The sequence below is a fragment of the Chlamydomonas reinhardtii genome, chromosome 16 (genome assembly GCF_000002595.2).
Source record: "Chlamydomonas reinhardtii strain CC-503 cw92 mt+ chromosome 16, whole genome shotgun sequence".
Taxonomy (NCBI): domain Eukaryota; kingdom Viridiplantae; phylum Chlorophyta; class Chlorophyceae; order Chlamydomonadales; family Chlamydomonadaceae; genus Chlamydomonas; species Chlamydomonas reinhardtii.
The window spans coordinates 2,519,371-2,530,376 of record NC_057019.1 but is presented as its reverse complement, the minus strand read 5'-3'; the positions used below and the strand labels follow the sequence as shown (position 1 = coordinate 2,530,376).

The following is an 11,006-nucleotide window of genomic DNA, read 5'->3' as shown; positions in this document are numbered from 1 at the left end:
GCCGCTCCCGCGCGCTCTCGCACCTCCTGGGCTGGCTCCACATACCTGCCACATTCTCGCCCTGCTCCCAGGCTCAAGTAAGCTAAAGCTGCCTCCTCAGCCGGGGTACCTGCTCCTCAGGGTTGCTGCCGCTTGAGAAATCGGGAGCGTGCACTGCATGTAGTAAGCAAGCCAGTAGGGGTAGATGGCTCCTGGCCTGGGCCCCTTGCATGCGCCTGCCCCTGAGTTTTGCTCTGGGAGTGGGCCTGCTTAGCGCTGTTGGGGCGTGGTCATGGTCGAGGAAAGGGGCAAGCTGCACGCAGGGGTCCATGGTAGAGGGCTGCACACTGGACAGCACCACTGAAGGCCGCCACCACCCAAGGCATCAGCCTGGTGATGTGGAGAGTAGGGTACGTGCTGCAAGCCGTATGCACACGGAGCATGGTAGTGTCTGAGTGCTACTTTGCTTGGGTCAGGGGTGTACCTGACCTGGCTTCAGGCTCCCGGTTCTGTCCCCGTTCTATCAACCGCATCCCCTCTTTCTGCTTCCCCTGCCTCAGGAGCAAACGGCATGCCTGTTGTTGACAGCTAGGGAGAGCAGGTAGGAGTAGTGGATCGCCGTGAAGCAAGACCCCAGCCGTCCAGGTCAACGCCTGACAAGGGTTCCGTGAGTGTAGCTATGCACCAGGCGACGGACTGCACCCCTAGTTGCTGTAGCAACACGCGTGATACAGGCAGAGCAAGCACGCGCAGACAACGTCACCTAGTCGAAGGAATTTAGCAGGTTGCTTGTGCCTCACTGTGCTGTTGCCTCGGCTGTATGCCTAAATTTGTTTGTTGTATGTCCATTTGCTAGGCGAACAAACAATGCATCGTGATTACGTGCTGACACGCTGTGGGTTGTTGCGGGCGCTCCACAATGGGCTCTAGTACCTTCTAGTGTGCTGACCTGGTTTGGCGGCGTGTTCGTGCGTGTGTGCCTGCGTTTGGTCGTGCGCTGGCGTTGGCTCCCGTGCGGTAGCTGGCCTGCTTTGTTGTGGACGAGGTCGGTTCGTTGCTGCCTGTGTGCGTTGGGCTCGTGCGTGGGGCCCGTGCCGGCGGATCATTCCGTCACCTGGCGCATAAGCTTGCCACACACACACCCACACACCCACACACACCCACACACCCACACACACGCACGCACGCACGCACGCACACGCACACACACACACACACACACACACACACACACACACACACACACACACACACACACACACACACACACACACACACACACACACACACACACCTGCATCGCATACACTGTCTTTGCGCAACGTTCTCCTTGTGCTCTTTAACACACACCTGCTGCCACGTACTGCCCCGCGTCGAAGGAAAGCGTGGAAGGGGAAAGGCACAGCACCATCACAACGGCACACAACCTGCAACGTGAGCAAGCAGAACGCCAGCGACAACCGCACCAGCCACCGAAACCCACGGGCACCCCTCCGGGGCAAAGCAGGGGCAGACCGGGGCCCCATAAACAGTCAAAGAACTCATGAGACTCCAGCAAGAAAAAGTAAAGAAAGCAGGAATCAAACGCAGGCACGCACGCACCAGCACGCTGCTTAACGGGTCTCGGGCCCCACTCAGTCCGGGGCACACAGACAGCTGCTAACCGACCGCCACGCACGCCCACCCATCCAAGCGCCCGTGCCAGAGCCCAAGGGTCAGGGGAGGTGGCTGGAGAAGGGGCAGCAGCGCTACGGCCGCCACAAAGCGGGCTGGCGCAGCCGCCAGGGATGGTGGGCCTACCAGCTTGCCTACCTGTGCGGCTTGCAACCTGGTTGTACCGGGGACACCCAGTGGGTTGTACCCCACGGAGTCCCACCCGCCATACCTTCATTCGTTCGACTAGTATAAACCGAAGCAATCCTCCTTACGCAGATCGCCCCTCATCCAAAGCGTCATCCAAGCAATGCAGCAGATACGCCAAACTGGCAGCGTGGACAGGTCGGCAAAAGCTGAAACGCCACAACATAAGTTCGCCCATCCGCATACCGTAAGCACAAACAGCACCGGGTTGTCCCGCAACTGCATAAGGGAGCGCGGCACACCAGCACCCCCTTGCCACTTTCTCGGTCTGAAATCTAGCAATACCGCATGTACAGCTTCACCGCCGCAAAGACCAGGCAAAACTTCGAGGTCTGATGGTTGTGGACTTCCCCAAACACGACCATCAGCCCTCCTTCACCACACACAGCCAGTCGCTGTCACACTGGTCCACCACCTCCAGCTCCGCGTCTAGCTTGGTGCCACGCTGCTTCCGCTTGCTGTTGAGGGACCAGCATGCCTTGCACAGTACCGGACCCTACCGGACTACCGGCCCGCTGGGCCCCCGCCATGCGTATGCCAACCGCCCTTTTGGCGCTTGCAAACCTGCAGCACGCAGAGCCCCGCCGGCGCCCTGCCATCTTTCCCCGTGCCTGTTTCCCCTCGCGCCCGGCCGCCACGGTAATGGCGCTGTGTTCTGATCCGGTGGCGCCACCAATGCGACAGCCGGCCAACGCGACATTGCCCCTACCAGCGGCTTGAAAGCTCACATTCCGGTCCCAATGGTTTGGTCTTCCGATCCGCGCAATGCACGCCCAGCAGCGACTTGGCAGCAGGGACTACCCGCCACGCAGGAGGTTGCGGTGGGTTCAGCACTCCACCAGCCCCGGCCGCATGAGGGGCGAGTCACGCACACCGGCTGGAGTCACTGGCAGGAAGTCTCGGACCCGCCGGGTCGCGGAGCACTGACACACAAAAAGATCACATGAGTGTCTGGTAACGCACAAAATAGACCATGGAGATTTGCTTCCATCTGCAGGGGAGCGAGATGTGAAAGAGGCTCATTCCCCTTGGAACGCATCCACGGTAGAACAGGATTCAGGGCTTAGGTAATTTTAATGCTGGTTTTCAATTTTGATACCCAGTTTGTTGCCCAGCACCTTTTACTTGTTTTCTCGCGTTCAAACTTCTGTTCTCCAGAAAGACGCCGCGTTGGGTGTTCAGCCAACTAATATAATGAGGTCGCTATGTTCAACGCGCTCGACTAGCGTTTGTCCCCGGAAAGCTGCGTCGCGCCGGTGCCATCTGGTTGTGGCATCAGCTACACCCGCAAAGCCCGTCAGCGACGGCCCCAAAAAGGTGCGCTCCTGGCTCCTTCATACACAGAACCCACAGCACGGGCTAGGGTAATTGAGGGCTGCGCTGCGAAGACGTCGATTGAACGGCGACTTGGGCAGCCAAGGCACGGACTCCCGCTTAGATACTCAATGCATCAAACAGAGCCTTCAGACAGCTTTACGGACATTGCGACATGTAGATGGTCTCGGACAGTGCTTTGAACCGTGGCCTGTGTTGCTGCCAGACAGCCTTGCACTGTACACCGACACTCTCCTACGATAATGCTTGCGACGAGAACGGCTCGGAACTAGCCACCCGAGTGCACAGTGGCTCCTTAGCGGTACTGTTACGCGGCCCTGCCTCCGAAAGCAGTGCCGGAAGCACCCGCGTAGCACGTTGACTGGGGTCCAGGCCAGCAGCAGCGCTCGTGTGAACGTTATCAGCGGGGGTGGAGTGCAGGGCACGAACGCGAAGCGACATAGGCCATGTACATTATGCACCAGGCACCTTGCGAACACGCGTGCACATTCCCGTGCACTGTCGTTTCAACTTCTGGCTTGCGACAACCTCAACCTCCCGCTGCTGTCGAACCCCTTCGGCACCTTTTCAGGATCCCTTCGCGGAGAAGACCGTGTACAATGACAACTGGCTTGACCTCCTGTTCATCAAGCTCTACTCTAAGAAGATGGCGGACTGCCTCCCAGCTAGCCAGGGTACGACCAGGCGGTATGACCGAGCAGGCCGGTCGTGGGGGCAGCGTTTGGACGTGTGGATTGAGCGCACCGGCAGACCTGTTCACGCGCGCTCTTCGTCTCACTTCGTTGTGCTCTATCGCATAGAGCACTGGGCACATGTGCTCGACCGCTTCACGTCAACTCCCCATTCCCTCCGGTCTCACTCACATAAACGTACACTGCCTTGTGCATGCGTACAGGCGTGCACGTGCCGGAACAGCCCGTTTACGACGACTTTGTGCGCATCAGCAATGAGATCATGCGCGGCCGCGGCAGCAAGGAGCAGCGCCTAGTGGTGCGGGACGTGCTCAACTCGCTCATGCCTAAGGAGGCGCCGCCGGTGTTCAGGTGGGTGGCGGCGCGGGAGATGTGGGCACGGCCTGATGCAGCGCTCCGCACAGTTATGCTGGGGGCGGTGGCTGGGGTGCGGTGGGACAGTGGAACTGCATGCGGTAGGTGCATGCCATGAAGCAAATGCGTGAGGCGCGTACGCGGGTGGACGGCCATTGTGGACAGGCTTCCGATATGCTCCAACGGGCTTCGCAACACCTGTGATCCATGAGCCCAGCATTGCCTACCATGTGGACCTTGAGTAATACCGACCCTCTCCTGGCCGGCCCACCCCGCACCTGCAGGGCGCTGTTCCCGCCCACCAAGTTCAGTGCCGAGTTCAACGCCCTGATCGCGTCGCTCAGCTTCTTCTGGCTGGTGGGCGCCAGCGAGCTGAAAGAGGAGGACGTGGTGGTGAGCAGGCAGCTGCAGGGGGAGGCGCAATAGTGGGGGTCAGCACTGAATACTTGGTAGTGGTGAAACCACTGGGGGCTAGGGCTGACACGCCATGGTGCTAGGTGAGCCCACCATTCGCGAAATTGTTATGATGTGCCGTTGTTGCGCCCGCGCCTGCAGGTGGGCCCCGACGGCGAGAAGCGCCGTCAGCGGTCAGTGGTGCACATCAAGAAGTGCCGCTACCTGGAGGCCAGCGGCTGCGTGGGCATGTGTGTCAACATGTGCAAGGTGTGTGCACGGATGCGACGGCATGTATGGATGATTTGGACATGACATGCCATGCAGGTCGGCGTTACTGCACAGACCAAGGGATTCCCTCAGTCAGGGCAGTGAGCTGGCAGCGAAGCAGCGTGACGCGCCCTTGACACCGCAGTTCAGCATGTGATCGACACCGCGGCCTGTGTCCTTCTGTTTCCACCGCGTTGTTGCGCAGGTGCCGACCCAGACCTACTTCACCGAGGAATTCGGATTGCCACTCACTATGAACCCCAACTTTGAGGACCTGTCCTGCGACATGTGAGGAGGGCAGTCGGGTTGCGCGCGGCTTGGGCTTAGTGCCAGCGCGCTTCGCACTAGCAGCGTGTGGGCTGGTTGACAGTGGTGTTTAGACGTGTGCAGCCCAAGGGGCGGTGCCGTGATGATGCAGCCACTCCAGCCGGGTCTTCCTTCCTTTGACCAGGCTCGTCTGGGCGCTTCTGCATGTTCCGCTTCTTGAACCCTCCCTTTTGCACTGGTTCCCCGGACGAATTGTAGGATTTTCGGCCAGATGCCGCCGCCCGTCCACCTGGACCCCGTCTACACACAGCCCTGCTTCGCCACGCAGTGCGCCCTGGTTGGCAAGGGCGAGGGCATCGCGGCGCCGCCGCCCTGCCCCAAAGTGGACACGGAGCGCAGCAAGACAGCAAACGCAACGGCTACTGCGGCGACGGCCAGCATCACCCAGTCGGCCTAAAGCGGGGGTCGCTAGCAGTGGAGTGCATGTGCGGTGCTGCGATGGGCAGCCATGCTTCGCTGCACTGTGCGCAAGGTATTGCAAGGTGTGTCGTGTGGGCAAGGATGAGGGAGAAGGCTTGAGACGGAGGGAGAAGATCCTTGGGAATTTGTGTACATTAGGCCTTGGCCTGGGATTGGTTGATAGCATGTGAGCGTTAAGGGAGCGCAACTGCTCCAGCATCTGAGTGACCCGCGTGGTTTGCCGAGCGCCTTAGGTACTATGTATGTTATCGCTAGGCAGTGTCTGTTATTCTTGGATTTTACAGTGTGCTGCCTTGGTTCCTGGGTAGCTGGCGAGTGGTTTGCAATGCATGGACATACGGAAGGCTGGTCCTCAGCGGGCCATACAAAGCTGCAGGGTGTCTTCACGATCACGCTCCTCAATGCCTATTTCATTTTACGCACATTACATGTATGGTAAGTTTGGGAACGGGCTTTAGGTAGCCCCCCCACCTCAGGTTATAGAGTGGTTGGGCAGTCAATGTGGTGCCCAATGACAATCCGGTCAGGACTCTTGTCCAGCGGCTTTGAAGGGTTCTGAGGATGCACGGACAATCTGGGGCGTTTTGACATGTATACTGCAAGAACGGTAGTGAGAGCGTGAGGAGCGTGAGGAGTGAAGTGCACGAAGGTGAGCTGTGAGATGGAGTTATCGGTGATTCATTCAATAAGACGATGCTGCCGAGGTGTGATTGTAACACATTGTGCCGTGAACAGTGCCATAAACAGTTAGGGCGCCCCATTCACTACAATGCCGTGCAATTGCTGCGACGCCATGACACTACGCCCGCTGCCGTGCTCGACGACAGCCCTGCACATGCCCCGGTCACACCCTCGAGTCCTTGCTATATATCCAATTGAATCATGTCAACTATTCACAAGTCCGAAGGCGCTGTCGTGTCACTGTGGCCGCGCCCGCACCACACATCCATGCCTGCCCGCTCCACTCCATGCAAAGAAGTCCTAGCAAACTGGCAAAACAAAGTTACGTATAGCAACTCGCTTCCAACACCTACGTGCATAGCCTGTCTGCGCGGCCCCCATCCACAAGGCCACGTGCCCACGTCGCTAAGATTACAGCCGCACGCCGGCGCTCCTCCTCGTGCCAAACACCCGTCCATTGCCCTCCTCCCAGCCCCAGCCTCCATCGCAGGAGCGCGGCGAACGAGCATCCCGTCCGGCGTTTCCCGCACCACTCCCACGCAGGTGCTCAAGCCTGCGCCTGTGCCGCTGCCTCAACTTCCGCCGCCGTAGCCGCTGCTGCCTACCGCCGCTGCCCCCCGAGCGCGTTCTTAGCCGCTAGCGGGTCGCCCAAGATTCGCCCGCTGCCCAGCGACGGCAGCATCCCCTGGAGCGCCCCGCTGGCAGTGCCGCCTTGCGCGATCTGGTGCTGCTGCGATAGCATGTTGCTAAGCGGCCCGTTCAGCACCGCGTTGGCGCCGCGCTGGTTGATGGAGCCAATTTTGTTGAGCGCCGGCGGAGGAAGCAGTCCCGCGCGCCGCCCGTCGTTGGCCGCCCCCAGCGGGTCCGTGGCACCCACGCCTGGCGATGCACCCGTGTACCGCGTCACGCCCGGCGGCAGGCCCCCGCCACCCGCCGGCGCCGGTAGCGGCGGCGCCTGCATGCCGGGTGGCCGCAGGTGGTCGAAGTTGAGGGAGGCCATGACGGCGGAGGCGCCGCTGGCGGCGGGGCCCTCGCTGCCGAAGTTGGAGGGCCGGCGCGGCGGCAGCGGCTGCAGCGAGGGCGCCGGCGGCTGGTTGGGCACGCCTCCGGGCCTGTTGGACAGGTTGCGCTGCAGCAGCCCCATGCCGGAGGCGCCGTTGGGCAGGTTGGGCAGGCCCGCGCCTTGCCCGAACGAGTTGCCGCGCGGCAGCAGGCTGGACAGGGGGTTACCCAGCGCGTTGCCCAGGTTGAGCTGGAGTCCCATGGACGACAGCGAGCCGGCGGCGGGCGCGGCCGCGGTCCCCGCGCCCCCCTTGTTCTGGTCCGGGTTCTGCTGGTCCGCCTGCCGCAGCGGCGGCGCCGTCTCCGCCCACGTCTTGGGTCCGCGCATGCCGTTGCGGTCCTCCAGCACGGCGATGTCCTTGCCGGGGTTGGTCACGCCGTGCGAGTTGGGCCGGTCTATGGACATGGGCGAGTTGGACACCGGGAGCGCCGGCCGCACGCCCACCTGCGCAGGCCGAGAAACAAGACGGGAAGGTCGGGCGTGATGTTCTAGTACCATGTTCTAGGCTTTGGTAGGTGTACGACTCAGGAGGCGGCCATGTAGAACACGACGGGGAAGGGCCAGCAGAGGCCGCCTGGCCTCCGTGCTCGGTGCATTGTACGGTATCATGCTGTGGTTCTAGTCGCGATGCGCAGCGGCAACCACGGCGCCAGCTGGGCACCATAGCGGCTGGTGAGAGGACTGCAGGCTGGTGCTGGTTCGTCAGTCATTCAAGCGGCGCTCGACTCACCGCGAAGTAGGGGTGCTGCAGCGCCTGCACCGCGGTGGGGCGCTTGTTGGGGTCCCAGTGGCACAGCTGCGTCATGAGGTCGATGGCCTCGGGGCAGGCGTTGGTGATGATCTTGTTCAGCGGCGTGGGCGCGAACTGCGGGAAGCGGAAGTTCATGGTCGCCGCCAGCTTGAGCCCCTCGGGCCACACCTGCTGCGTGGGCGTGCCCATGATGGAGCAGATCTTGTAGATCTCGTCCGCCTGCAGGTGATGAGGGGGAGGGGTAGAGCCAGGCAGCGGGCGCACCAGGAAGTGGTCAGGTCTGATACGCACCGCATTCTGGGTAGCAATTTATGGGCCCGCAACATGCACCTCCTGTCGTGTCTAACTAAGCTGGAACGTCCAGCCGATCAGCGCAACCTCCCGGCCTGCGTTCACCACAGCGGCTCTCATGCCCTGACCGCCTCCGGACCGCCTGGGCCTTCCCCAGGTTGCCATCCCAGTCTCCACCGCACACCCATCGGCCCAACCTTCACCGCCACCACCACTGCATCGCCACTGCCCCTTGCAGCCCCCCTCACCTCGCTGGTCCCCGGGAACAGTGGCCGCAGCATGTACAGCTCCGCCATGATGGCGCCCATGGCGAACAGGTCGATGGGCGCGTTGTAGTAGGGCGAGCGCAGCAGCACCTCCGGCGCACGGTACCTGCGCATGAGGAAAAGGTACATAAGGAGCCGCGGCGTCAGTGGCAGGCGCGCTGTGCAGTCACAGGGCCAGCCACGCTTGCACGGAGCGCACAGGGCACAGCACACACGACACAAGGTGTTGTAGGGCTCAGGGGCAGGGAGCGCACAGGGAAGCACGCACCATCGTGTGGACACATAGTCGGTGTAGGGTGGCCGCGACCGGATCTCGCGCGCCAGGCCGAAGTCCGCAATTTTGATGCTGTCCTTGCTGGCCAGCAGGTTCTCTGTAGGGGTTCGCAGGAATACAAGCAGGTGACATGGTTGCCAAGAGTAGCAGGACACCGTGTTGCGAAGGGAGAGGATGCGGGTAGCAGCACGGCAGCACATGTGTGAAAGAGCACAAGGAAAACATTGCGCAAAGACAGTGTAGCAGCACACGTGTGGGTCATGCGGCGTGTAGCTCTTACGCACCTGGCTTCATGTCGCGGTGGAAGAAGCCGTGCTTGTGGATGTAGGCCAGGCCCTGGAAGATCTGGTAACACCAGTTGCGTATCCGCGACTCCGGAAGGAACTTGTCCCGGTCTTTCGTTAATTGGTAGACGTTGCATTCCTGCGGAACGGGTGCGCGATGACGAGGAGATGGTTGCCCGTCGCGGCGCGTGATGAGTTTGCCAGAAATGCCTTCTTGGGCTAAACCCCGGCATTCTCTGTGGCTCCCGGACCGTGGCACCCCATCGCGACATCCACATCCGCGCACCACCACCATCCCAGGCCCTTTGCGCACACACACACGCACCAAGTACTCAAACACGAAGAAGAGCTCGTCATTCTCGCGAATGACCTCCTTCAGCTTGATGATGCAGGGGTGGTTCAGCTTGCGCAGCGACTTGACCTCGCGCAGGTTCATGCACTCCTCCCATGAGTAAAACTTGCGCTTCATCTTCTTGATAGCCACCTGCGCGTTTCATACGACATCCAAAAAAGGAGGGGAAGCGGCAAGAGCACAGGGGTGTGCGACCACGGCAACGAGCGGGGCAACGTCTGTCGTGCATGGCAGCTGGTCAAAAGCCCCACATAAGGCGCGGCTGCAGCAACGGCAGCGCCAACCGAGGTATGTGGCGATGCCACGCCCCCTCATGCGCGCAGCTCCACCGCTCAGGCCGGTGGCGCAAGCTGCCCCATGACTTGCTGGCTACACCCGTCGCATCCCCATGGGTAGAGCACCCACGGCGGCCCCAGGTCCAGTGCTGCCTCATTGCATCGAATGTAGAGGTATTTCGACCCCACATCGTGTCCCGGATCCAAGAGCGGCGCGCTCACATTCAGACCTCCCGAGAGAAAAAGCCGCAGCCTGTCCGCGCCCCCCAATCCTAGCGCCCGGCACACCGCACCAGCCCAGCACGGAGCGCCCTGCATTTAACCGTGCGGTCCACGATGCCATGTGTGCACCGTGCCCACGGCAAGGGCCACGTCCGCATCCTGGCGGCGGCAGCGTGCACGCTGGCTCGCGCACACCACAGAGGCTATGCCAACCCGCGCCCACCCTGACCTCCCATAACCCACGGCAGCCCGACGCCCATAGGCTACCAGGCCAGCATGCTCCCACACGTATGCGAGTGCTGCGCCATCGCTGCATGCAGCGCTTGAGGGCGCCGGAGGACTGGTGCTCACCACTTCATTGGTTTGCCGGTTGATGGCCTTCCACACCGTGCCGTACGTGCCATCGCCCAGCTGCTTTACCACCTTGTATCTGCGGTCATTATGCATGCAGACAGTTGCATGAAATCCTTGTCTAAACACCGCCGTTGCGGCGTGGACCGGGACCCGCAGCTATGTCGAGAAGCCGGGGCAGCGGTGCGGCGGGGGCTGTGACGCGAGGGACGCGGCGCCTAGGCACGCACGCGGGTGGGGCGCGGCCAGTCGCGCACCTGTTCATCCTGCTCGCTCCTTAGTTTTCCACAGCAAGCATAGGCGACTATGGATAGCGCCCGAGGGGCTTTGAAGCCCGAGGGCGTTGCGCTCAGCGCATGTGCTTCGGAGACCTGGCGGAGGAGCTGGGTAACGCCCTGGTCTAGCAGGGCTGACTAGAGAGTATGTGTATGTGTTAAGAAAGAGACGCAATGGCGGCGACTTCGCTGGCAGCAGCGTTCGGAGGTGCTGCTTGGACCGTGGTCGTGAGACGTTAATTCCTCAGTCAAAATTTCGTTACCAGAATTTCGTGTAGACGAGAAGGAAGC

At 61.4% G+C, this 11,006-nt stretch overlaps 2 protein-coding genes across 2 annotated transcripts; one reads left to right on the top strand and one right to left on the bottom strand.

Moving 5' to 3' along the window:
* Positions 1 to 2,905: 2,905 nt before the first annotated feature.
* On the top strand, positions 2,906 to 6,354 carry CHLRE_16g661150v5 (uncharacterized protein). Its single transcript, XM_001697889.2, has 7 exons — positions 2,906 to 3,156; positions 3,746 to 3,848; positions 4,070 to 4,217; positions 4,505 to 4,613; positions 4,776 to 4,883; positions 5,089 to 5,171; positions 5,409 to 6,354. Exons 1-7 carry the CDS (start codon positions 3,034 to 3,036, stop codon positions 5,605 to 5,607), a joined length of 873 nt encoding a protein of 290 aa, XP_001697941.1. The 5' UTR covers positions 2,906 to 3,033; the 3' UTR covers positions 5,608 to 6,354.
* A 2-nt stretch (positions 6,355 to 6,356) lies between these two features.
* Positions 6,357 to 10,978, bottom strand: CHLRE_16g661100v5 (uncharacterized protein). Its single transcript, XM_001697813.2, has 8 exons — positions 10,698 to 10,978; positions 10,441 to 10,519; positions 9,566 to 9,724; positions 9,241 to 9,379; positions 8,951 to 9,053; positions 8,665 to 8,788; positions 8,105 to 8,344; positions 6,357 to 7,818 (listed from the first exon to the last, which is right to left on the bottom strand). The coding sequence occupies exons 1-8, from the start codon at positions 10,703 to 10,705 to the stop codon at positions 6,913 to 6,915; spliced, it is 1,758 nt and encodes a 585-aa protein (XP_001697865.2). The 5' UTR covers positions 10,706 to 10,978; the 3' UTR covers positions 6,357 to 6,912.
* Between the last annotated feature and the right edge of the window lie 28 nt (positions 10,979 to 11,006).

Coding starts and splice junctions, on each gene's coding strand:
- CHLRE_16g661150v5 (XM_001697889.2), top strand. CDS start 3,034: ATGAGGTCGCTATGTTCAACGCGCTCGACTAGCGTTTGTCCCCGGAAA. Junction 3,849..4,069: donor CTGCCTCCCAGCTAGCCAGG/GTACGACCAGGC, acceptor GCATGCGTACAG/GCGTGCACGTGCCGGAACAG. Junction 4,218..4,504: donor GAGGCGCCGCCGGTGTTCAG/GTGGGTGGCGGC, acceptor CCGCACCTGCAG/GGCGCTGTTCCCGCCCACCA.
- CHLRE_16g661100v5 (XM_001697813.2), bottom strand. Junction 9,725..10,440: donor ACCGGCAAACCAATGAAGTG/GTGAGCACCAGT, acceptor TGAAACGCGCAG/GTGGCTATCAAGAAGATGAA. Junction 7,819..8,104: donor TGCAGCACCCCTACTTCGCG/GTGAGTCGAGCG, acceptor CGGCCTGCGCAG/GTGGGCGTGCGGCCGGCGCT.